The sequence below is a fragment of the Gobius niger genome, assembly GCF_951799975.1.
Source record: "Gobius niger genome assembly, chromosome: 17".
NCBI classification, from domain to species: Eukaryota; Metazoa; Chordata; class Actinopteri; order Gobiiformes; family Gobiidae; genus Gobius; species Gobius niger.
This window is the reverse complement of record NC_136868.1, coordinates 19,507,107-19,534,433: the sequence shown is the minus strand read 5'-3', so window position 1 is coordinate 19,534,433 and position 27,327 is coordinate 19,507,107. Positions and strand designations below refer to the sequence as shown.

Genomic DNA, 27,327 nt, shown 5'->3' with positions numbered 1-27,327 from the left:
AGACAAAGGGAGAGAGGGATATTGTTCATCCAATTACACAATTGAGATCATTTTTTTCAATCAAACTTGGCTGAAAATACTGTTTAAGTGGTGCTACCCCGCAGTTAGCTTTGCCCTTTAGCCTGTTAGCTTCTTCTTCGTAATTCCCTTAGTGTGTATTGGGGCCTCGAACCCGTAGGCAGGAAAGCTGCAAGTGTGGTTTTCTGGCAAGAGACACCAGGGGGAGATGAAAAGCCCTCCAATCATCCCATTAAAGAGGGGTATTACGCAAAATCGACTTTTTCAAGCTTTACATCATGTTATCATGTCATTCCCTCATTAAAAACATGCCTGAAGTGTTGCCTTGGCACATTCACGCATTTTTTAGTAATCTGTAAAAACTCTGATGGCAGCCATCTTAGGGATAGCTGCCTGAGTCCTCCTAGGAACACCCCCACCTCCTGGAGACGCCTCCGACCTTTCGTCACCAGCCGAGTAACCAACCACTGCTCCTCAGCAGAACCCCCTCCCCACTGATGCCACAGACAGCGTGTGGAGGAGGCGTGTCGGAAAGGGTCAGGGGGTTCTTAAAGAGACAGAGGCCTATTTCAAGACATTCGCTACAGCCATTTTGAGAGAGCAATTTTATACAAGGCAGTTATTCTAATTTACTGCATTTACAGACCAACAGAAGGTTTCGTCATCATTGTAGTGTGTTATAGGCTGGTGCTATGTGATTGAAAAAAGCATAATACCCCCTCTTTAACACTTGTATTGCCCTCAGAGGGACTATGGCATGGATTTATTAAGGTAAACAAGTTACTTAGTACTGCTTTAAAGTGCTCCCAAAGGTAACAAAGGCATAAACACATGAAAGAAATGCTTATATTTGATTCTATTTAGTGTGTTAAATGTGACTCAATATAGCTTTAACAAGTCAATGCTGTTGGCTACTTTATTTGTAGAAAACCTTTTTTTTTTTTTTTTTAAATAGGCCATTACATTATGTTTTATATCATGCTAAAAAGGGCCTTTTATTTTTTGGGGTATTGAGTATCTAAAAACGTTTTATTGTCCAAATTTTTTCTTTTCAATCTTTTGTGGCCGTTGTAAAACTAATGCTTGTTGGTGAGAAAGTCGGGCTGCTTCCTGTTTGGACCATGGCTCTGTTCATTCAGACTAAACATTACAGTAATCGAGTCAAGATGGCCACTGAGAATGTGACTTGTTTACTCTGGTGTGGAACAGCCAGATCCGCCACAAAGGCTCCATTCATCACTTCCTGATTCAGAGATGAACAGGTCGGGCCACTGAGAGCCTGTCCCGGGCCAAAGTCAGGGGACAGAGGGGAGGGAGAAAGACTGACAAAGAGAGAGAGAAAGAGAGTGTGCTCTTCCCATGTTGTCAAGTCACCTGAGGCGCCGCTCACCTGAGCTACCTGCCATAACCTCTGCTTTGTGTGAGCTTTCTGTGCTGGCCCAACACTGTTCCGGCTTTTGTTGACATAAGATGGAAGATCAGCTGTCAGCTGTCTTGTAGAGATTCTCATTCACCCAGAACAAAACCAAGAGTCAGATGGCATTAAAATACCACAGTTTACAAAACATCTGTGAGATATGTTGTATCAGACCTTCATCGTCATCAAAGTGTGAGGGACCTTGATACTTTATGTTTTACTGTGCGTTATATCTCAATGCTCACTCTCAGTGTCAGCTTTGAAACCACACCATTCTTTAAAATATTATTATTATTATTGGCCTATAGGTTTTAAAAGACAGGGCAATTAAAAGTGAACGGAAGAGATGCTGGGAGAGGATACAGCCCTTTTCCAACAATAGTTGCTGCAGCCTAACACTCTAGACATTAATACAGGACACAATATCAACACTTCTTGCAAAAGTCTGGTAAAAGTTATTCACATTGATCCCTCACACTTAAAACCTTGTATGTCGCTTGCATTGGAGCATCTATAAGTGCAGACAGAAGAAGCAGTGGAACCACAGCCAGGACTCCATACTTCAACTTCCTGCAGCAGGATTACATAAAACACCCCTGGTCTCTGGGCGGTCTGGGCAAAGATGATTTTGGGAGACATAAAAAAACAAAGCTGGTGTCAAACTGCGTTGCTCTGTGTGGAGAAGACGCCTGGAAAAACAGGCATTGAGAGGAGACAGAGGAAGCCACTAATGACAGCAGACAATAAAGTGTAGAGCATTCCCAGGCTCCGTGACAATGCGCCAGTGACTGTCCTGCCGCTGCAGAGGAACCAACAACCACCGCCTTTAAACACGACTGTCTGAGAATAGACTGTTATTAGCCCGTCTACACATTCACAAAGAAACTGAACACACGGTGTGTTGTACACTTATTCCACACTGATATTATTGTGTCATGTCGGAAATCAAAGCAATGTATATGTACTTAAGTTTTATAGATAATGAATATGTCAGCGCAAACAACCAATTTTCTTTTCAAGTTCTTTATTTCTAATCTTTGTCTAAATTAGGAGTTGGTGTCCACAAGTTGTTCTAGCAACTCAGTGAATAAAAACAATACAAAAGTCAGCTGTGTGCTACAGAGTCATTAGACAGCTCTTGGTAAATAAAATAATGACAAAAACATTAATTAAAAACATTCATTTTACCCTTCAAGTATACTACTATCCAAAGTGACTAGTGTAGATTGGTCAAGGAAATAAAACAGTTCATGATAATGTACAAGTTACAGGTCCAATATGTTGTCAGAGAACATACAGTGATGTGACTCGCTTGCTTTTGTGACGTTTTAGAAATGTAAAGGTAAAAAGAAGCCTGCAGCAGTACTTGCATACTACTTTCCTCCAGGTGATAAGAGCTCAGATACGGAAAACTTTGGTTTGTAACTGAACCAAATACATATAAGAATCAATACAAAATCACAAGTCAAAGTACCTTAATGTAGTAGGCCAGTGCGTTTTCACTTCAATGCTACAAGTACATTCAAAAAGAACAAACTCATTTAACAGCACTAAGTGATTGTGGTTCATCGTACTTCCACAGCCATTCATGTAATCAAGTATCAACAAGTACTACAGTTTTGGCTGACGTTTGCATCTCGTCACAAAATAAGTGAATAAAGACAGCATGAGACACAAATACAAAAGGTATGTACAATCTATACATAATATACATGACGCTGCTTAAGATCCAGCCGATCTACACATCAAAAGGAGGAAAACTAGGTTGTCCTTATTTATCTGATGTGTTGGATGACTTGACATCAGTGGAAACAAACTCATTATATCCTCTTAATGCCATATGTTTGAATAGCAAAGCCAGGCATAAGAGGAGCTGAAAAGTGATTTAAAATCCTTATGCAAGAGCCTGGGAAAGAATAAAATCCTTGTGTCACTAAAGCCAGGTTTCATCAGAGGATATCTTTAGCCTTCTGGGACAGGCACAATTAATAACATAATGATACGAGCCTTCATCGGTTTGTGCAACTGTACAACAAAAGACAAATACAGTCTAATCCACTCAAGCAACCAGATTAATCAGGAGTGTTTACACAGTGCAAATTAAAGGAGGTGGAGTGTAAATGAACATGGATCACTTCGCCTTAGGGTAGATTTAAATTAATTCAGGACTGTGAAGTAGCTCGCGTTAACATTTCCTTCATCTTTTTAAAACAGAATTAAAAAGCCTTCATTATAAATTGCCAGATATTACAACAAATCCAGGTTTGATCCATATCTTCAGTTCATCGAGGGGCAACAGTGGAATAAAGCAATATGGCCGCTACTTCATAAAGATATTTTCACTGATGTCAAAAATAAGACTTGTGGTGATGCAGGAATTTGTTTGTCCTTCAGAAGAAAATGACGTCCTCTTTCAGGTCCTCTGTGCCCTGGTATGGCGGGTGCACACTGGACCCAGGTTGTGCCTGTGTCTGTGTGGCTGTCCCGAGACCGGACGGGGGCTGGAAGTGGAAAGAGCCGGAGCTAAGTGTGTGGACAGACAGGGGCATCTGAGGCTGAACAGCCTGCAGAAGGGGCTTATGGTTATGGACTGGAGACACGAGGAGGGAGCATGAAGAGTGGCTCTCTGGTCCTGCACTGTCTGGTGGGCTCAGCAGTTCTAAGAACAAGAACAAAGAGGATCAGGTTCAGGATTTTTTTTTGTGCACGTTTTGTTTGCTACAAATGGTTATGTACACAAGCATAAGAGCAATGCTTTATGTCTCCACTTCGGGATTACTGAGCTGCATCACATCTAAACCATTTCTACTGAGAGTTGTGGATTAGCAGAAGTCTGTGTCAGAGGTCATTAATCACAGGCGTGTGAACCTGATGGATGTTTACACAGGGAGCGGCTGTGGTAGGTGTGGGCAGATTAAGAATGCGGCGTCTAACTACCTGCTTCAACAATGCACACAACAACACACACTAGTGTCCAGTACCTGTGAGTGTCGGTGGGGGAGCGGACACTGTGAGCGGCTGGTGGGGGCTGATGGAGCGTTTGGCCTTAAGGGAACTGTCATCTCGAGCCGACAGTTTTAGAGGCAGCATCTGCTTCGTATCCACCGAGGCTGAGGTAAAAAATGAGCATGAGTAAAGAAAGACAAACTGACAGAAATCTAATTGTACAATTAGATTTAACATTGAATAATTATAAGCCTCTATTCAATATATCACAGGGCTGATCCAATTTAGGGGCCTAATGTGATCCGAATGAACCACTTAAAGCATGAGGCCCAGTTCAAACTCATGTCAGGCACAGATGGCCAAGATGCAAAAAAAGTTACAGAGCTCAAGTGCTACATAAAAATAAAAAAAAGTGTCTCTGTTTTGAGAATGCTCGATACCATTACAGGTAAATCAAGCTACAATGAGACAAAAAGAGAACTATGTATCAGCGATGGTGTATTATATGATATTTGCATACCAGTGCTGTCAGACCTATGAGAGGCCTTTATGCTCTTTCCTTGCTTGCTGCCCTTGACACTGCTGAGTGCAGCCAGTTTGGTGGGGATCTGTTGGGACACACTGACGGACTTGTGCTGGTTAGTGGTGCTGAGCAGGTGCAGAGGGACCTCAGTCTTCAGAGCTGAGCTGCTCACTTCTCGCCTCAGCGTGACCTCAAGTCGCTCTGGGAAATCAGCCGGAGCCACAGACACACTGTTCCTCAGACCCTTCAGCTCGGAAAGGCCTGTGGGGCTGGGCCCGCCGTTAAGACTGCCCGACAGAGGAACCACCTGGAGAGCAACATGAAGAGAGAGAAAACATCTGAGTGATGGTTGCAGGAGCACACAAGAAGCAGCAGCACAAGGATGGCCTGAAAGGTTTCTCTAATGATCCAGATTCTATGTTCTGCAGTGTCATGTTATCATGGTTTTGTGTGTGAGCACTAGGCCTAGTGCATTACGTACACACTCATGTTACAGAAACACAATCTGTGGAGCAGCAGTGTATTTATGGGCTCAGGAGAGAATCAGAAACACATGCGGCGCTCTCTGCTGAGCAAACACTTCTGAGTTTGTGACAGGCTTTTAATGTGCTCGGGAGGCTCAAGGACAATGTGCACACACCAAATGAAGAACACAAAAGCTCTAATAGTCCCTGTGCACATAAAGGTGTGTCTAACAACAGAACACCGCCACGGCATTGTTCCACTAAATACACAGTGACCGAAAGATGATCGTTAGAAATATTCAAGTCCAAAGACAGACATTTGATTGATTATTGTATCTTAACAATGCAATATCATTATTATTTTCTACATCCAGTAGCAGTTAGTCATGTAAGTGGGTAAAGGGGAATCAAGCATCTTACTGGGAAACACAATGACCGCTTATGCTTAGATGGGATTAGATTTGTGTAAAAAAATATCTGAGAATATGCCTTTTACTTGGGGTTTGTGGGCAAAATACTAATAATAAACTGCAACTCAGAAACTGAAACAGGTTTGGTGCTTTCTCAATGCTGTGATTGATGAGACTGTCCAGCACTTCCTATGGCGATGAGGAACACATGATGACAGCGCTTTACGAGGCATGAAGGGCAGACCTGTTTCACAGTGGAGCTGCCAGGAGACCGGAACTTCAGCAGCCTGTGGTGTCGGAAGGGGGGCTATATGGGGAAAGACTTTGATACCTTTGAAACACGCCTTTTCTTCCAAGCGTATTGAACCTACAGTCAGCTGCCGTGACACACAGATGTTGCATTGCTGCCTTGGACAAGGTGATCGGCTTTGGAACAAACAACAGGTTTCCAGGGCAGTAAACCGATAGGCAACTGAGCTAATAACACAAACAATTGCCACTGGCTCCAGAAGCAACCCTTAATAACAACAACAGGTAACCTCCTTTATTCATAAACCCTGCTTAACCAATGAGGAGACGGAACAAGTGGATAGGGCAGCAAAACCTTATTGTTATTTTGAGAAATAATACAAGACTCACATGAATTTCCGTTTATAGAGGTTTAAACTACAGAAGGTTTTAAACTTGTTAAATCCTTATGAAATCTGATTTTGTTCTCAGCTTTGTTCTCAATAATTGCAGTCATTGAGAGTTTCAAATTGTGATTTCTATTTGAATGCAATCAATAATGTATATCTTGAGGACAGTAGTTTCAAGCAGCTGATTTGGCGTTTTCTGGGGCATTTCCTCATGTTCAAACGCGATTAGCTGTGACTAAACTGCAGTTACACTAACGAGCACATGATGACAGATGATGTAGACAATTCCTGCCCTCCAGTAATGTGTTTTCCCCTGTTGCTCAGCACAGCATGCTATTAGAAAAGAAACGTGCTATTGCAAGGCTGTTCGGGCTGAGGGTTACTCAGTGGATTTGAGTCAACAACATCATAAATCAGTGCACAGGACACAAGATGACCTGAAGGTGTGAAGAGAACGCAGCTGGAAGGACATGTTTTATGAGCAGCCTTATGTTTTTCATGACCTCTGCTAACCTTCTTACACACTTGAGCATTTCAAAAATTTCCTGACAGTGACGCAACACCTACATCTCATAAACTGACTGTCAGAAATACTTTTTTTAACCATTCAAAAAGGAAGTGTTTTTCATTAACCGTTAACCCCCACTTTAACCGAGCGCATTTTCTCCTGCTTGGCTTTACCCAAATCTAAAAGCTCCTCGACTGGAGAGTTTACAGCCTATAGGCCAGCGTGTTTGACCGACAAAGACCTACAAAACTGATCGTAATCTTTTGTTACTTTGTTGCCACATTTATGTCACATTTTTAAGCATTTTGTTGTGTTTTGATGCTTTTTTGTCACTCTTTTGTCACTTTTTTGTTGTGTTTTTGTTGCTTTACTGGCATGTTTTTATTGCTCTTTCGTTGCTTTTTGTGTCATGTTTTCGTCACTTTTTTGTCGTTTTTTTTATGTTTTTAATCTTCATTTTCATAGCTATTTTTTACGCTTTTTTCAAGAAGCTTTCAGTTCAGCTGGGGGTTAAGAGGTTAAACTTCATATTGAATAATCTCTGCTGAACACAAATTCTTCACTTTGAAGGCTGTTTAGCAATAAGACCCAAGGCTGCGGCCCTGCGAAAGCCAATAACAAATTCTTATCAACAAGCGGCGAGCCAACTGTCATCAAAATGCGATAAGGTACGAGGTTCCACTGAGGTGCTGGCATGTCCCAGCTAAACAGTTCTAACAGTTCCTATCCTGAGACACACAACAAAGGTGTGTGGTTATACGAGGTCTAATCACAGCTCAGTGGGCTGCTGATGAGTCCTAATGTAGAAGGGCAGTCATTAAATGCTGGTTGACATCAAAGTCTGCGTCTGTGAGTCTGCCTGTGACACAGTTCGCTAATCCCAGTCAAGAAGAGCAGATGAAATAAAAGAGCACAGCTACAATGGAACCAAAAATAATACATTAATTGTGATATGAGTAGTCAGAAGGTTGTTCTACGCGCTCAATCATAGTTGCTGTTTCCAAACATTCATAAAAGTTTAGGTCCTTGGGAAAGCCCAGTCATTCCTCATGGAGCAAAAGGTACTTGAGTCTAAGTACATATTATTTTTAAGAATTAAGAAAAATGCATTTTCATTATAAGACATCAAGTGATCACTCAATTAACCTTTCATATAACAAACACAGCTGGCCTACAGGCAAACATATGGGCGATGACCTAATAGTGGTTTAGAAAAGAGCTTTGCCTCATTTTGTTCTATATGTTCAAAACAAACAAACCACATGCTTATCCTGTTTACTGCTGCAGTCTGTAATTACGAAGTCAGGATTACTCATGAAAACAGATGAGGTCAATTCCCCCTATGGCTTCTTTTACTGACGACTTGAAGATGTGGCTTTAAAGATTTGCAACACGGCTCAAACAAGATGTAAATGATGGTCTTGAGAAGAATGAAATGATGAGTAGCACCGAAGGATACCAGCTGACATTTGTTGGGTTGACAACTAAATAAATAGGCAGATTCTAATGACACTAAAACTAGTATCTAAACTAAATAGTCAAAGGTAAAAATACTTTGTCAGTTCTAAAAGAGATGTTAACTAAATTGTTTTAGAATCTTCGATGGATGGATGGATGGATGGATGGATGGATGGATGGATGGATGGATGGATGGATGGATGGATGGATGGATGGATGGATGGATGGATGGATGGATGGATGGATGGATGGATGGATGGATGGATGGATGGATGGATGGATGGATGGATGGATGGATGGATGGATGGATGGATGGATGGATGGATGGATGGATGGATGGATGGATGGATGGATGGATTGATTGATTGATTGATTGATTATTGATCCCCAAAGGGGAATTTCAGTTGTCCGGTAGCATGCATATATTTTTTTTCAAGTTTAAAAAAAAGGGCCACTAAATTAATCTAATAGAAGATGAAATATTTAATTTGCCACAAACACTGTACTGCATGAAGCAAAACATGTGCATCACCTGTTATCAATTCCTTCTAAGTGCTGTATTAATTTCCAACTCGAATAGATATGTCTGAAGCTAGTAACTTTACTGTCGGAATAAAATTACATGGGCTGTTTCTCAAAGCTTCCTCTCGTGGACCACATACAATGGCATGCATTGTGCCGCTAGAATGAAGAGGTGGATACAAGTGCAGAGGCACACACAGGAGAAAGGTGCGGACTGAAGGAATGCTCCCTGCCCAGGTAAATTCCCAGGCTTTGGAATGTGTGCCATTGTGCTTTTCACCTACCAATAAAAAAATACATCAACAAAGACGGTGCAGCGCATAACGAGGATGACTGCAGAGAGGAAAAGGCTAATAAACTGACAGTAACTACGCACTAAAACTGGGAAGGCCCAAGCAGACTGTAGACTAGACTATCCCGCCCATGGGGGGCGCTCTGTGAAATCTTTAGCTTCATACCTGGCGCAGTAAGTGGGCTGGACAGACACCCATGGTGACGTTATGTACAACAGTTGTCCCTCCCCAAGCTTTTCCTCCAACAGACAGTACCAGATTGGCCCGCTCTTAAATACTGGAACTGGAGCAGGACCATCGATATATTTGGGAAATGCACAGTGTTCAGCTCACAGTGGGAGAAATAGTGTGTAGTTTGTCCAACAAGAGTTTAAAGGGACTAGACGCAAGTTGGCCATTTTATACTCACTACTGCCACCTCAGGTCACACATGTAACTGCACCTTCTATATTAAGCTCGTGCATGGCGGCAATTCGGACCCGAAGAAACAACAGTGACAGTGCAGGATTTTAGAGGCAGTTGCGGTGAATTGGTCTGGGCTCATTCTACACCTAAGGACATTACTGGAACATGTAGGTGGAGGAAAATACATCATTTTATAACTCTGTATAGTCCCTTTAATAAGATGCACAAGGCTGCGTGCAATGTTAAAGTAGAGAAGAGCGAAGGGGAAGCAGGTCTTGATGTAGTCAGCCGTGCCTGCAGCACATGTCAACTCAGTCGACCATTTTTTTCCTAAGCAACAAATTTGCCCCATCCTATAGAAACCAAGCACCCACACCCACAGACCAGACAAGCCTTTAGAACCACTATGTGTGTGAGATACTTACACTGGTCATCACCTCGATGGTCTTCCTCTTGCTCTTCTTCTGATGTTCAAGCCGTTCCTTCTCCTTCTCCACGGCTCGGGTCGACTCTCTCAGTCTCTCCAGATCCTCCTGATACTTCTCACGCTGCCTCTCCAGTTCTTCTCGTTCTTCTGCCAACCGCTCCTACAGCACATTAGTGTTTAAATATAGTATAATACTGTTTGATCATTTTAAGGATGTTGATGTATGTTGTCCTGGTTTTGAACTTGTACGTGTTGATGAACCAAATATGAATTTCTACCTTTGTATATTTTTTTCTAAAGAAAAACAATGTACATTTTTCCTTTTGATTAACATGAAAAGGTAGAAAGAGTGTTATGAGGTGAGGGGGAACAGTGTACCTCCAGCCGTTTGCATTCTTCCTCCCTCTGCCGCAGTTTGGCCTCATTGGCCTCCACCTGTTGCCGGTGTTTTTCTCTCTCTTTTTCCCAGCGTTGCTGTTCTTGCCGATGCTGGGCTTGAAGTTTGTGAAAATTGGCCAACTCTTCCCTTTGGAGAGCTAATGTTCGTTGCTTCTCTTGTTCCTGAAGGCAATTACCGCGGTAACGGCTTGGCAGAGAAGCACGTTCAGTCAATGACGCCTTTTGCAACTCCAGTTGACTGTCCTGTTGTGCAATAATAGCCTGAAAATCAAATCAAACCATATGTAAAAAACATTCAAACTAAAAACATAATCTTCAGGCACCAAGCACAGATACACAGTCAGAAGTCACCACTGTTACCTGCAGACTGTAAAGCCTCTGAGAGAGCATGAGAACTCGATCAAAGAACTGAAAAGACAAACATCAACATGAGAGTTCACTCAATAGTAGATACTGCAAAACCTGAAATATGAAAAGACTAACATAAGATAAAATTGAAAGAACATGAAATTAACCTCAGCCTCCGGAAACGAGTCACTCCAGATCCGGTTCCATCTGGGCGGGGAGCAGCAACTCTCGTCAACCTGAACAAAAATAGCCACAACTTTACCAATGTCACACAGATTAAAAATGGTCAAATAAAAAGTATTTTTTGCAGCAAAAACTAAATCCTCATGGGGGAAATAATTGCATAGAACACTAATTGCCTTTACCGTCTCTTCCAGTGTGAGGTTGCCACATAAGTCTTTGAGTTGTGGATCAGAGCTGGCTCGTTGGCTTCTATCCCTGTTTTTACTCTCACCAGAAAAGCTCTTCTTTACAGTGCCATCTGAGACAAAATAATAATAATAATATTAGTGATAATGCTACATAAAAACAGGCAAATACTAAAAATATACATCAATATTTGAGAGGCTTTTTGGGCCATATTGAGCTTGTCAGAACTCACTATTATTGAGGATAGTCGGGGTGCTGTCGTAGTCCCCGAAAGTACCAGCTCTCCTGGGCAGAGCTCCGGGGACTTCCTCAAGGGGTTCTTCCTTCACTCCGGACTGCAAAAGGTTCTGCAAGTTCTCCACTGATGTAGGCAAATAAAGTTAATACTTGATGTGGCTAATTTAAAGCAACTTTAGGTCTGAAAACTCCACCTTCAGTGATGGCTCCTTTGAGAAGTGCCTCCCCCTGCTGGAGGTCCATGCCATCACCACGCAGCAGTGACCGAGACGCTGTGTTCTCAAATCCAGCCACAGACTCCGCTACGTCTGCAAACAGCTGCAACTTCTCACTGAGAGCCTGCACAATCACCGCATCCTTCTGGCTCAGACGTTCTAAAAGAGACAAAAAATAAAGGTTTTAAGAAACTATCAAACCAAACTAAATATTTTAAACTAATACACTGCTTCAAATGAACTAAAAAGCCAGTTAATTTTTTTATCATTCATGCACAGCAAGAAGAATCTATGAGCCATAAAGCACACTTGCACCCCCTGGTGGTGTAGTTATCCTTTTTATTTACCTTGAAATTCTCTGAGTCTTAAAGCACGGGCTTCCTCCTCCTCACTAAATAATCTCTCTTCAGTTTGAGGGCAGCTGTTGAACAAATATAAACATTACTCTAAAAACCTAAAAAGTAATAAACAGTATTTTATATTCATTTTTATACCTCTCTACAGCTTGCCGGATGTGTGTCATCCATGTGTTGCGTTCCTCCTTTGAGGAGGTGTGGATCTCATACATTTCTGGTTCATTTGAAGAAGCACAGATTAGAAACATTGCCTTTTCTTCATGTGCCACCTCTCTGACGATCAACTTCTGAAGAGAGATCACTGACGGCTTGTTATCCTGTGTCGAGAATTTTTTTGTATTTAATATATTGAATTAAAAAAGAAACTGATAATAATAGGAATGTGTTAATTATTACTCACCACAGCGGCAAAGACATATCTCTGGTCCTTTTCTTGAATTAAAATCATCACATCAGACAGAAGGACTGCTAGTACATCTGTAAAAAAAAAAAAAAAAAAAAAAAAAATCAAGATTGTTTTGGCATACGGATTATAAATAACAAAACATTATATGTGTAGGTCAAAAGAACATCCATTTAACATTTTGAAACGAAACATTAGAGACCTTTTGACATTAAACTGTGTGAATGCCCCACCTTTGAGGCGGCCAGAGGCAGCCCTCCAGTTGACGGTGCCATCGTGCAGCAGCCGCCTCCGACCCTGAGCGAGGTCCTCACGGCGAAACACTCGGCCATCTTTGATCTTTCCTTGTGACTTTGGCTCCATTTTGCTGTATATGTCTCGGAGGCGAGACATTTTCTCATGAAGGTTGACCAATGTGTCCACTTGAACAATCGTGTCTTTAATAAGAGTCAGTGCTTGGGCCAGACATTTGTGCTCCTGTGTTCCAGCTATAAAAAGAAGATGCACAGAATCATAACCCATAATGTTTTTCCCTTTGGACAGCTACTGTGATTAGTGCAAAGTACTGTACCTTCTGTGTTGTGAAGTATCCTCTCAACTAATACAGGGTACTTTGTAATGCGCTGTGTCACCAGCAGAATGCACTCCGTCACACCTAACCTTCGCACAATTGACATATTGTTGATTTTCTAGGAATAAACAGATAAATGATTAAAATACAGTGGATTTGACAATGCAGCTGTGTAAATAACATAACACTTGGCCTACCCGAATGGTGCTGTGAAACTTTTTGTTGTTTTGTAACTGTTCCTTATAGTAACTGACAGCCTCAGAATGGTGACTGCAAAAATCTCCATAGCTGTGCTTCATCTTCTCACCTATTTCCCCTGAGAACTGAAACACACACAACAGTGTTACTATAATGTTGTTGCTTTTACCTTTTGTATAACCGCTGTGCCACCCACAAATGTATTTGTATTACATGATTATAACAACATCTCTTTGAGAAGCACCTGTGCGATCAGAATGTCAGCCACACTGTTGATTAAATAGTTCCTTTCACTGGGAGATTCTAGGTTTTCTCGTCGCCGCTCTTTTAGTCGGGACAAGAAATGAGTGTGCAGCTCCAGCAGGTTTTCCAGACGAGGGAAGAGACAGTCTAATCTACCAGAGTCCATCTGAAGGTTCTCTTTCAGCTCGCGAACGTAAACTCGCAGCATTATCTTCAATGTCCGTACATGATGCATTTCTGTCTGCATCAGCTCTGAAGGTCAAAAAACATTTCTTTTTAGTTGACATTGTGTAAAGTAAATGTTCTGCACACCGTGTGACTAAATAAAGCTGAAGCTAAATGTGTTCTAAAACAAAACTTTTCACACTCACCATAAATAACATCTTGTCTTTTTACAATTTCTTTAGAGTGCTTTTTTACAAACTGGGGGTCAACAGCTAAACTCCACGACTCTGCCTCCAGATCTTGAGCATCAGACTCAAGATCAGCTCGGACCGCTGCATAGTGAGCATCTGCAGGAAAACACAATGACAATCTATGTATGCTGTGTCACTATAATAGCAAACATAAATGAGGTTGTTTTTATTTTTATTACCTTCTACAATAATTGAGTCCGCTGTGGATGGAGCAAGAGAAATGACATCATCATTGCATCGTTTGGATCGTAGAGAGTCTGTCTCATCCATCTCCCCAGGGAGAGATCTATGTAAACCACAGAAATACATGTAGCTCCTCAGTACACGGCACAGTAACAGACAAAACTTAAACGCTCCTTTCTTTATTTCTCTGGTAAGTCATTAAGGCACTGACCCTGAGCTGCTGTGGTGACGAAGGCTGGCCATAGGAGCTGCAGAGGTTGAGCAGGAGCTGGTGCTGTAGGCTGCAGCGAATTGAGAGTGAGCTCCCAGAGGAAAAACGGTCATGCCTGGGACACTGAGACAACCTGAGAGGCCATCAGGAGCCTGGGATGAGGCGTACTCACGGTCTCTGTGACGCTCTTTAAAAGCTGGAGAACAAAAACAAAACACTGGTGAGGAGGAACAAGAGGAGGATGGACAGCAATGACAGAGTGACCGCTGATGAGAAGAGGACAAGGTCGTTATAGGATATTTCCTGGGCCGCTGCCCTCCCCAGAATTGTTTCACCCAAAGTCGAGACAAAGAGCGGTAAAAACGGCAGGTGTGCAAGTCCTGGTGCATCAGTATTCGCACTCCCATTCGACCTGACAGACCACAAGACGAAGGCGAGGCGTGAACATTTTTGGCCCCAGTTTTGGAGGAGCTCGGTGTTTGGTTCAGCTTCTTTCTTAATGCCAAGGCCATTGTAAAAGTGTGGACAGAGTAATTCTAGAAGGAATATTCCGCTGAGGCTGTTGTGTTTGCTCGAGTGTGCATTAAGCCCAAAGAGAGGAAGCCAGTTCCATGGATCCTATTATATCTGCCTGAGATGTTCCAGCAAATTCGACAATACACGAGTATTTATATCTCTCTCACTTCTGCTCCTTTGATTCCTTCCTGACTCCCTGCACAGGCGTCTAATTGGCTGGAGCTTGTAAGAGCAACAATCAGGTGTGTTTGATCCAGCTGTTCACACAACAATAACAAAAGCTACCGGAGATTAATTTAAGCCACCACTAACCTTGACTTTATCTCCTGTGGGTTTTTAGTCACATGCTAATCACATGCACAAGGCATTAAGTGGCAACATGGTTTTGGGGCCACATTAAAAAAATCTAATCCAATTTCCATCTAAAGAACACTTCTCAAGGCACACGTGATTAGATTTCCTGTTCTAATAACTCATTACAACCCACAAGAGGCAACTCGACACTTTAATTTGACTCAGTGGGACCATCCTGCTTTGACCATGTCCTTCAATGTGAACATACCCAGGTGTGAAGAAACTGATTGGCCAGTCCTTGATGAAGTGTCTCTCTGTGAAAAATAAAGAAAAGACTGAAAAAAGAAAAGAAAAAGATTCACAACAAATTTAATGGTACACTTACCTTGTTACTGGTACATTCAGTCAGCAAAGTCTTACAGCTCTTGTGGACATTCACTGCACAATCTGCAAAACAGCAGGAGAGTGAGTCCAAAAGGAAGTCAAAGTTAGTGCTGCCTTTTGTGAGTCTCATATCTTGTTGCCTCTCAATCTACGCCACAGTATCACGTTGTGTTCATATTGTTAGGCTGTGATTAAAAGGCAGCACGAGGAGTCCCTGTTTCATCAAACAGATTTTTTTTTTTTTATTGAACTACATTAACAACAAGTTGAACTTGCGCGGCAATAATCAAATATATACTATAGATATATCAACGCTTGCCCATCAATATTCTATACATTTCCTGGAACAAAAAAGTACAAATAAAAACAACAATTACAGCTGGCTTGTAACCAGGCTCTGTGGGGTGGAGACCAGCCATACAAATGATCCCCATGCAAATAAGCTCTAGACTACAAGCATTGAAGACTTCCATTTACACAAGAACAATTTCTTTTAGTCACAGGTTATTCAGTTGAATTGTCCTGTGCTTGGTTCTAGCCACTGGTGTGATTTTTGGGATAATTAAAGGGGTCAAATAAAACAAACAATCTTTCCGATTTTGCATAATGTATTGTTTAGGATTAACACGGTTCAGGGGCTCTAGGGACCACAGATCTACAAGTCTATCCCACTCACACAGTGTGCAGTGGACAGCTTATTTATTTATTTCATTTTATTTTATTGGCCTTTATTTAACCAGGATAGTCCCACTGAGATTAAGAATCTCTTGTAGAACTTACTGTTAAATATTCAACGTATGTGATTCTTAAACAATATATCATATGTATTATACTGTGTAAAGCCTTCAGTGTAAATGGTGGATTCAATTCATTCAAATTATGCAATTTATCCATGTTTTAAACACACCATGTATTTTATATTTTGAAATACAGTATCTTTTCTTTGGCAAAAGAGTTAAATGTATTGTTGTTGTTGTTGTTGTTGTTGTTGTTGTTGTTGTGTAGCACCGGGGAATTTATTTCAATGTACAGAGCTTTATGATGGAATAAGCTGCTCAAAAAAAAACAGATGACAGAACTCTGACTTACGAGAGAGGAAAAAAATCAAATGTATAAAATAAGTATTCATAAAAACTTAAAAAAGGTAAATCAAAGACAACAGGACTAACTTTTAAAGAAGGAACTGACAGTTTCGCTGCTCATGTAGGCAGCATCCACAGAGCTGTTGTCCATGGCAAACACGCCCACGGACAACAGTAAAAGTAAGTTGTTTTGATTGACCTTTTTTTACTTTGAATCTACTACATGAATGACTGAGAAGAACCTCCATTGTTTTATTGAACTCATGAAGAGCAGAAACAATCTGGGTTCACTAGTTTGAGGACTAGTCATCTACAGAAATATGATTCTCAAAAATGTTTTTGATTTCACCGACAACATTAAGGGCTTAATGTCATCTCGAAGGTGCGTCTGTGTGTGAACGGCCTCAGCAGATTATTGTTTGAAATCAGTCCAACGTCAAAACCAACTCCACAGCTCAAATCTGCTGACAAGTAATTAACCACTCCCACAAGAAGAAGAAGAAGAAGAAGAAGAAGATCTTTATTTATATAGCGCCTTTCACAGACATAGAGTCACAAAGCGCTTTACATGAGACAGTTGTACATTCACTCCATACTCGGTGGTGGAAAGCTACGTTTGTAGCTTCAGTTTCCCCTGGGGGAGACTGTCAGAGGCGCTTTCGCGACTACACACGTCTGCGCCAACGGACCCTCTGACCACCACCAGAAGCACAGAGCAGGCTACACTTGGATGAGCTACTCTGTGAAATGGAAATCCAAAAACAAAATCTATGGCGCATTAGAAAACCTATGAAGTTTTGGCTGTCTAATAGCGAATGTGCTCGCGAACAATAAATGTGTGTGTGTGTGTGTGTGTACATGCGGTATCTTTCTAGAAATATTGGATGCAATAACACTGTTATTACCACATATCATAGAGCTAATAGTAAAATCAATAAACAATGTGTACATGTGTTTTAGACTAACACCTACTCAAGTGAGAATGAGGAGTTGGACACTGTGAAATAGTAAAAAACAGTTTATCTACCATTTGTTTTATCACGTGCCCTTAAAGGTCAGGTCACTGCCAAATACAGCCGGTTTATTTTGTGGAATATAATAATAATAATATAATATATATAATATATATAATATATATAATTGAAAGCCAAATTCACCACAACTTAAGTATTACAGTGTTCTGTTACACATATACATATATAGATATATATATAGTTTTAGCTGCCATTGTTTAGTAATAATGATAAGAATAATTATAATAACTGAAACATAGGGTGGCAACAAGATCAGTGTTGTGATTTTAGATACGCTTGAAACACCACACACTAGGTAAGTCAGGCAGAAAGTAAAGGCAATTATTTGCGTATTTGTGAAGAGGCATAGAGTAAACTGGAGAGGTTTGTTATGGTCTGGCAGATTTGCCAAGCACAATTGACACCATGTGATCCAGCCAAAAAGTCTTGTCAAAGCAGAAAGGCCTGGACTATTCCTATTACCTGGACCAGTACTGAGCTCAAGAAACAAACAAGAATTAATTTAACTCAGAGTTTAACAAGTATTACAGGTTTAAACAAGTTTAAGGCAAACGCCTTACTGCGCTAATGATGACGAACACACCGACAGTTTACATGTATCTATGGTCAAACTATCATTGTATGAATCTGCAAAGTGTCTCTCAGTCTCCTTTGTTCAGCTCCATGAACATTTAGTGAACAGTGTGGACAGTTACTTTTGACAACATCAAGACATCATCTCCCACAGGGATCTTGTAAAATACAGTACCTGTAAATATTTATGCCACTTTTTGTGATACTTTTCGAGTAAAAGGGCATTCGCACCAAACTTGATCAACACATGGACCTTAGTGGGTTTTGACCATTCAAAGTGTTAAAGTAGCCACAGGCGCTGATGTAGCTACAGAAGTTAGCATCACCTGTTGAGCTTCTGCAACCTGAGTAACATAACCTACAATAACATAGGCTCAACTGCACTGATAATGTCATGATCACCATATCCTGAAATGGTTAATAACAATGTAATAGTCTGTGTATTTGTGCGAGTTCTTGAGGGTTGAACAAAGATTATTGAGCCTTAACACAATCATTATCTTTCCAGGAGCATCGGTCCAGGCTAATAGGCTAACGGTAATAAGCTAACTTGTAGCACAATTTGGAGCAGTTCACGCAAACAAAATATTTAAAATTTCGCTCATACATCTTTAATTATACTCAAAGTTAGTAAACGTAAAAAGGGGTAAAAGGTTTGAGAGTTAAGAACAAACCTTTTTTTTTTTTGTGCAGTTACACTGAGCCAGGATAAAGGTTTCCTAAGTCTTTTGAGCGAAACAACGGGAATTATCCACCTGATCCCGCAATAGACCAGAAGGCGACTGTTTCTTACCTCAAACCTCTTTCAACTCAGCCAGTTCCTCCCACAACAAACACGTCTCGATACGTTTCTTATATGTATTTGATGATAACAATGGAAAAAGAACAAATCTCTACATCGTTTATTTAATCCAGTTTTGCGTGCGCTCTTCACTGGGAGCAGTCTTTGGCATCGGGCACAACGACGCATTCCACAGGCTGCTGCTGTGTCGGCCCAGTCCCGCAGGGCAGGGCTCACGTTAAAGGGACACCGCCTGTGTATGCGCAGGACAAGCGTCAAATGTTTTGGATTTGTAACATTATAACTGGTGACAATAACCGGCTACTAGGGGAAAAGAGGAACCAAAATGGGAAAAAAATAAAAAAATAAAAAAAAAGACTTCTAGCTATGGCCCAGTCCAGCTGCGAGATTCTTTAGTAGCCTATGTGTTGAGTAAAAACACTCAGAGATGAACAAACAAACAAACTTAACTTGCTTTTTTTGTCAAGACACTTCTTTTTAAAGGGGAAGTTAAAATGTGGGTAAAGTGAAGAAGCTGCAGGCACTGTTTTCAAACATGTCTTTCATTTTGTAGCAGCTTATTGCATTAACAGCTGACATCAGTGACACTGGTGGAAAAGGAATGGCGTAAGACAAACAGAAACAGAAGCTGAGTGTTGAAATGTCCCCTAAGGCCTATTTTATTTTTATTTTTTCAGTCCAATGCATGTGTAAAAAACTTAAACTATGTAATCTAATTTAATCTATTGACTACAATTAACAAGTTGGGTTTCAAAAAGATTATAATAAAACATGAATATGGTGCCAAACAATGGTTCATCTAGGGTTGGGCCACAACACTGTGACTCAACTGACAACAAGATGCATGCAGGCAACATCAAAAGGAGGGTTTGTTTTAAAGTTTCGATTCATTTTTGAAGAATGAAAAAGTACAAAACCAGGCAGACTGACTTTTACTGTTTCTGGGTTACTTCCTTTTTGTTAGGCAGTAATATAATAGCTTAAGGTTCCAAACCTTTTTTCCTTGCACGTGCTGTAGTCAGGCTAAGTCCCCACAGTCCAAAACCGCGGCCCCCAAAAATGTATCAAGGCCAATTTACATTTATTTTAAAAAGATTACCTGAAATTGCACCCAGCCTGACTGGCCTCAGTAAAATGTTCTGCAGGGATAGGTTATCATTTGATGTGCAAACCATTTAAGAAATTACGCAAAAGCTTCACAAGTAGCTGGTACTTTTGTCAGTGGCTTATCAGTCTATTCATTTGTGATGCTGCATGCAGCTGAGTGCTATAAACAGATTGGTTTGCGTGAGGGCAAAGCATTTGAGTGTGCTTGGAAGCATCAGCCGCAAACTAGCGTGGAATGTGCTTTTGTGGGATTACTCACTCATGCACTGCAGCCCATGCTTCTTCTGCAGGGCTTTGCTGCACAGTGAGCAGGTGGCACAGCTGGAGAAAGCACCCGGCACCAAGTGATGCCCGTTACTGCTGATGATGCTGCTACTGCAGTGTTTGTCTTTACCCTCCTTCCCCCTGTCTCTCTGCTGCTCTCTTTCTCGGTTCTTACCCTGCAGGAAAACAGAAAGCAAGCATGAGGTTGTGTCATATTAGTTGTAGACCATGGTTTGCTGTTGACTACAGGTCAATGCACCGTGTCATACATTGCAGTGTTTGTGTAATGAGATTAGTATGAAGCCGCGCTCTATTTACACTTCCTTGAGGGAGGTAAATATAGCACAGGATGACCAGGGTTGTTCCAGTTCATGACAGGGCAATTTTGAGACTGTTTATCTCAGATCAGCAAAACTATTGACATTACCTTATCTTTATTGAAGGAACCAGTCACTCTGCTCCTGAGCGAGCTGAGCTTTCTCTTCACCTTGGTGCCTCTCTCTGCTTTCTCATTACGGTCGTCCTCCTCCTCATTTCTACTACACAAGGCAGAATGGAGTATATCACACAATGATTTTGTATGTTGGGGATAGAGACAAAAGTTTTTAATACATACTCATTTGAGAGGAATTCATACCAGGTGACATTTCCCGAATCTTTTGAGTCTGAGATGCTGTTCCTTTGCTTTGCACTGTTGGACACAGTTATGTAACACAAGAATAACATACATTTTTAAATCCCAAAGTAGAGACATTTTTCAACTTATACTATTATTGTAATCAATAAGAATGATGCCTCGTGTTTCCTTCAAGTACAATGTTCCTGGTTCTAAGCCATTAAACACACTTGTGGGTTTTTTGTGCCAAATCAATGCACTGCACACAGGAGACAAGTGTTTTGTGACCGGGTGAAAAACATTTCTTGTTGTAATATGTGAAAGTGCACATTGAAAACATGCACACACAAAAAGCCTGGCCACTGTCTCTGGGGAGAATGATGAGCAGCAGGAGCCAGTGGACCTCCCTCTCTTGTTTACTTACCCATGGTACAACTTTAGCTCCTGTAGAACCTTCTGTACCAACAGCCTAAGACAAACAAAACAGGCGGCCTAAGAGAGGGCTGAGACTTTAGAGTGAGGAGAGAAGAGAGGAGTCCAGTGTCAACGTGTAATTTACAGAAGAGTCCTCCCTGGTCTGCTGTCTCAACACAATATACTGTAATACATAAGGTCCCATATTGTACTGCACTGCCGGGGCCTTCTAAGGAGCTGCAGCAGAGGACTGTGGGAGGAGGAGGTTGTGAACACATGACATGGAGCAGGACTGTAAGAAGCGGGGGTAGGAAAAGGCCCCTCTGTTATGTGGGAGTTACAATTTATAACTAAGGAACAGTATGTGCACTACTGCATCACAGCTACTTCACTTTGCAGGTAGAATTTGTTTACATCATTAAAGCCAGACTGTACTTTGTACTATGAAGTGTTTCACCACTTACATATGACTCTGCCCTTCACTTGAATGTAGGCTTTCTTCAGGATTCAGCTCCTCTACAGCACAGAGAAGATAAATTATGAGTTGATGATGCCAACTTAACAGCATCTGCTGAGTGTAAATATCCTGGCACAGTGAAGCCCACCTCCTGGGGCTCTGGCGGCCTGTTTGGACGTCTGTACCACACGAGAAATGTGCGCCGCTCGAGAAGTCTCCTCTGTGTCCAAGATCTCAGAGCAGCAGTCGACATGTCTGTCAGCACCAGCAGCCTGAAATTATATTGTACAGTCAGTCCAGAGCACAATGACCCATACAGTTTACTTTATACTCATTGTCCAATCTTATTGTGTGGACAGGTAGGTAGAATTAGTGTTACAGAACTATAATGCAAACATATTTACATGTTGTGTGAAACAGTGTTATTGGTTCATACTCATAATTTAAAAAAACAACCATAAATAACTTAAAGTAAACATCTGTTCATGTCTGAATGTTCGTGACCAAGCAGAAGCACCATTAATTATTCAATATATAAAAAATTTGTTAGGATTTGCCACAAAGTTTTGTCAAAAATCCATTGTTTTGAACTGCCCTTTTTTCAGTTCAGTCAATATCATTGAAGTGGCCAGACTGAACTTCTGACCTATACCTATCCCTAGCCAAAGTCCCTTGCCACTTTTCTCTGTTTGTTCCTCGTAAAGTATGTGCCTACACTAATAATCCCACTGGCAGACAGAAACAATGAGGTGATCCCGCTGACGAGAACCTCTGGTCAGGATCACTGTTATTGTCTAAACATGACATAAAAACACATTAATAAGACACACTGCTGTACTGGTTTACACATTCCCTCTCCGCTGGGAACATTTAGAGCCAACTTCGAACTAAAGCTGCTGTTTCAGAGCAACTAACCTTTGTTCTGACAATTCTCAATGCAGGTCCGTATATCACATCCTCCACAGGATTTGAAGGCTGTTTAACGGGCAGAAAGCGACTGTTGTGTCTGTCTTCATCGTCTCTCTCGCCATCACTGTCCGCAGCCGCAGTGTCCAAGCTGAGTCTAACATCACACAAAATAAAGAAAAGTACAAATATGTGTCACTTGTATAGTGGTTTTTAAGGTCAAACAACACAATCACCAGCTCTATTGGCCAGTGGGGTCTCTCTTTCTTTATTTTCATTCAGTTTTACAATTGGTTAATTGCGTAAGTTTTGTGTATGGATCACATTTTTTACATCTTTGATCAAGTCTTTATCAAACTATATCATTTGAGATTATGGGTGCGTTGCAAGATCTTTGGAAAAGTCAATGGAAGAAGAATGCTGCAAACGTTGCGAGATGCCTACCTTCTTCCCAGGTTAATTGGGGACACAGGAATCCCCCAGCTGTGCCGCCGAGAAGTGGACATGGATCGGACCAGAATTGGAAAACTATCCAGATCTGAATCTATGTCAAAATTCATGTTTTCGGAACCAGTCTCTTTCTCAGATTGTGCTGACTCCATGGATCCTAACAGTCCATTCAGATTGATAGTCAAACTGACACCGTGATTAGACGCGTGACCGCTGTGTGTGAATGAAGGAAGGGGCTTGGATTGGAGCTGAGTGACCACAATGTTGCACAGAGGGGATGTGGACTGTGCATCAGATGGAGAGGAGCTGAAGGCAGGGCTGTAGCTGTTGTGGGAGGCAGCAGAGAGGGCTACGCGGTCTGGAACACTTAAGGGTGTGGGTAAAGCTAGAAGTCCACCCTCCAGGTCTTTTAAGTACTGAGAGTCACTGAGAGAGGAACTGAGGTCATCAGCACTGAAGGCCTCCTCCTCGGTCAGGCAGTCGTAGTCACTCACCACCGAACACCGATCCTGCATCATAAAGGACTTTTTTATTAGTCTTCACAACATCATGCATTTCTAATAACATATTCCTAAATGATGTTTTAAAAAGAAGCACAGACCTCATAACAAATTTAAATGACAAAGTGAAATTTAAATGCCAGTTTGTAAGTGATGACGTGTAGTATTATTTAACTCCTTGGTTTATTATGTCACAATACAATACTACTGTCACTACTACAGGCACATAACACAGTGACCCTCCCCCTGGTACTGTGAGATGAATGCCATCATAAATATCATGGGAGATTTGGATGCTATTACATCCCTAATAAAATAGCATGGGGAATGTATATCATCATGATCTGCACCTGATCCTCTGGGGTGGTCTCAAAGAAGACATCTTCAGCCACACAGTCTGGTGACACTGAAGAGGCAGAGCCAGTTCGGTTCTGAGCACTCGGTCGATACTGCCCACTCGGAGACACACAGGGCTGGATGCAGGGCTTGCACTCTGATCCTAGAAAGAACAATGTCAGTGGTCAGTGATCTCAATTCATATAGCATTGGGTACTCTAACCATCTCCGATTAGATGGTACGAATACAGTGGAAGCATAACAGCAAATATTCTTGTTTTTTAATTATTTGTCATAATCTCTTGAGAATTACAGCATGATTCTAAAAGTCTTGCAGCATTAGAGCCGCAGTTATATCATACATAAGAGTCATTTTGCGCAGATACCTCATGTGAACCTGAGTCTAAGACAGTCTGGCTCCTCTGGGACTGACTCAGTTTCGACTTGTGGTCTTTGCATGATGGATAAACCTGTGCTGCTGCTGTTTGTTTACAGCCACATTTCATTCATCGAGGGCGGTGGTTCTCAAGTACCACTTGCACTAATACCAGATCTAAACCTGGAGGACAGGACTGTACCAAGCTATAACCTGGCCTGAACCAGTTCTAAAATATGACTAAAGTAAGTCTACAACAGGACAATCCAATGAATAAAGTACTTTTAAAAAAGGACTACAAAGAACAGGATAAAATGATAATGTCTCAATGGTTCTAACACATCCAGAACCACCTCATAAATATTTGATCTTCCAAGTACCACCAGGCCTATTTCAAGGTCAAATCAGGCTCTAAACCAGGTCAAAAAGGACCTAAATTCAATTATGTTTAAACTGTGCATAAAAAAGGAGAAAAACCCTCTAATTAAAAATAAAACAGTATAAACTTGCAGATGGCCATTAGAACCACCCAAAGAAGAACCACAGTGTGAGAACCACTGCTTTGAATTAAAAGAGTAAAAGAGTGTCTCTTGAAGCAGCCCATGTACCACCCCCTGTACCGCAGTTTGAGAAACACTGATCTTGGGAAATGTCAATAATGATTATCAAATTGTATAATGTTGCTAATAGTCATAAACATCTAGACGCCTCATTTGAGTGTTATGCAGACAACATTCGAAGCCATAGAGACAGCTAAGCTAAACACTGAACCAAGAAATCTAATCGACAAATTGGCATCCTGGATACGACTAAGGGGCCATTCTCAATCAAACGATTGTCTCTGCCTCTCACATAGTAATATAGAGTTGGCGTCCAAAAGGCATTAGAATGAACTTATGACATGAGTAAAGGCGCACAGGCCTTTTATGGTTTGCAGTTCCTTTCTGCTCATAAGTCAGAGGCAGAGGTGAAGTGTTACTGTGTTCTGGCCTTTGCTGTCATTTTAAAAGCATTTAAACATTACAGTTGTTTGTGTGGAAATATGGTGTCCTTTATATTGAGGAGTTGAAGCCTCATGTATCTAACACCATTAGAAGTTGTGAAAATCTAGTCCACACATGTGGCATATTTGTAAGTGTATATTATTTCGCTTTCATATTTCTTTTCCCCTGTTTTGGGGGAACTGTGTCAAAGCTCAAAGCTCATATATCACAGCGTCTGAAAATGCAGCTTGCTCTTTTGCATAATGTCCTGAAGAGAAATGATTGGGTCAGTGCTGTCACAATACGTCATGGCTCATGGGATGATAAGAACAAAAGGCAAAATTTAGACATTTTGGAAAGACCTACAGACCTGCTTTGCCCCTATTTTCAATAATAGAGATCATTATACATGATGAAATGAATCTACTATATATAGCTATATGTTGCTATGTCACGAGAGCTGTCTTAACATGTTGATAAATATACAAACATACCATCAATACCATTACACGCTAATAATGATCTCTGACACCAACAATTAATTAATAAATTAATTCATTTGGAGGAGGACATTATGTATTAAACCTAATGTTTGGCTTCCTATGGTCATTTGTTAAGTCCCGCTCCTAGTATTGTTTGAAGGAAGGAAACTAAGGCACATGTCGACCACACGCTGCACAACTCTCATAGTGCCATGACAATCACAAGAGGGACTCACAAGACTTTTTACTCAACACGACGATATACACCTCATGCTTTATAGTGCAATAGTAACATAAGCCAGTCTTTCGAGTGCTGATGCTAGCCGTGGCGGTGACCACAATGCACCTGCACCATTCATCAGACAGCAGGGCAGGTTTGTTAGAAGTGAAGTGGAGACACATCAAACCACTGTCCACTCAAGCATCTTTGATCACAAGCATCACACTGACCACACTCTCCTCTACACAGAATATACCCAAAATAAAAGCAATACTATCCATATTGTAAAGATTCCACAATGGCATAAACTACAACTACATTATAGTTGTAGAAACTAACACTCTGAGGGAACATAATAGCCATATTGAGAACACACAATCTAACACAAAAAAACAACTGGTAACTTAAAAGTGTCCAAAAGATCAGTTGTTTGTTGTTTTTAGTCCAATTTTAGCCGTGTTTTCGTCTTGATTTAGTAAACTCGTTTGAAGCTTGGACACAATTTGATGAAAAAAGGATTCCATTATTGCTGTCTTGTTTGTCACGGTTTGTTTTTAAATGGTTGGTAAAATATCACAATAATATTATTAATGCAGTATTCAGATAGATAAAGAATATTGCAGTTTTTCCTCACATCGCTGCACTGGATTGAAACAGATACAGGTATTAGCGTCAACAAGCACAGAGCAGTTTAGAAGGAATAGCTGTTATTTGCAATACAGAGACAAAATATAGTTATTTTACTGAACACCCACCTTCATTTAGAAATGCTAGTACTTAAATAGTATACTTTTTTGTTAAAACAGCGTTTCTCCCGCCTATATGAACAGTCACTCCAACAATCACTTCACAATCATCTGCAAAAACAGTCATTTTCAAGAATTTATGGGCAACTAAATCTCCGCCAAGAAAAACAAAGCAGAACCCAGCCTGTACTGATGCCTTTACAAAGCTGCACATTTCAACAAAGCCTCATTTCAACAATTCAAGACGCATTTTTTGAGCCAGGCACAATAATACCTCGTTTGAAGGACCATCTCTTCATCCAGAGTTTGGAGAAGGAGGGCCAGGAGTGGTTGAGGGGAGAGTCGGCCATGGGAGCAGAGCAGCCGGGGGGAACAGGAGGGTGAGCCACTGGAGGAAGACTGCACACTAAGGCACTGACATCCCACGAGGGGAGGACCACATGGGGGAAGGAGGGAGGGCAAGACTGAGACAGCCCCAAAAAGGGAGAGAGTCCGATGGGAGCAAGACGAGAAACTGTAATAGCGAAACAGTCTTTTTGCCGTTTAGCAGAAGTGTTAAGAGTTAAAGGAAGTTGTGAATTTGAATGTAAAGCTGTGATTGTAATGG

General features: G+C 41.2%; 1 protein-coding gene across 1 annotated transcript; it reads right to left on the bottom strand.

Annotated features, from left to right (window-relative positions):
- Positions 1-2,476: 2,476 nt before the first annotated feature.
- arhgef18b (rho/rac guanine nucleotide exchange factor (GEF) 18b) lies at positions 2,477-27,182 on the bottom strand. The gene is made up of 32 exons (XM_079574396.1): positions 26,995-27,182; positions 23,928-24,076; positions 23,072-23,586; positions 22,637-22,784; positions 21,870-21,993; positions 21,729-21,780; positions 21,275-21,319; positions 20,851-20,925; positions 20,662-20,770; positions 20,230-20,410; positions 15,374-15,435; positions 15,257-15,302; positions 14,179-14,374; positions 13,964-14,070; positions 13,740-13,880; positions 13,370-13,620; positions 13,125-13,250; positions 12,928-13,045; positions 12,590-12,844; positions 12,354-12,430; positions 12,092-12,270; positions 11,945-12,018; positions 11,577-11,756; positions 11,378-11,506; positions 11,142-11,257; positions 10,944-11,012; positions 10,789-10,836; positions 10,408-10,689; positions 10,028-10,189; positions 4,902-5,211; positions 4,417-4,545; positions 2,477-4,094 (listed from the first exon to the last, which is right to left on the bottom strand). The coding sequence occupies exons 1-32, from the start codon at positions 27,068-27,070 to the stop codon at positions 3,826-3,828; spliced, it is 4,800 nt and encodes a 1,599-aa protein (XP_079430522.1). The 5' UTR covers positions 27,071-27,182; the 3' UTR covers positions 2,477-3,825.
- Between the last annotated feature and the right edge of the window lie 145 nt (positions 27,183-27,327).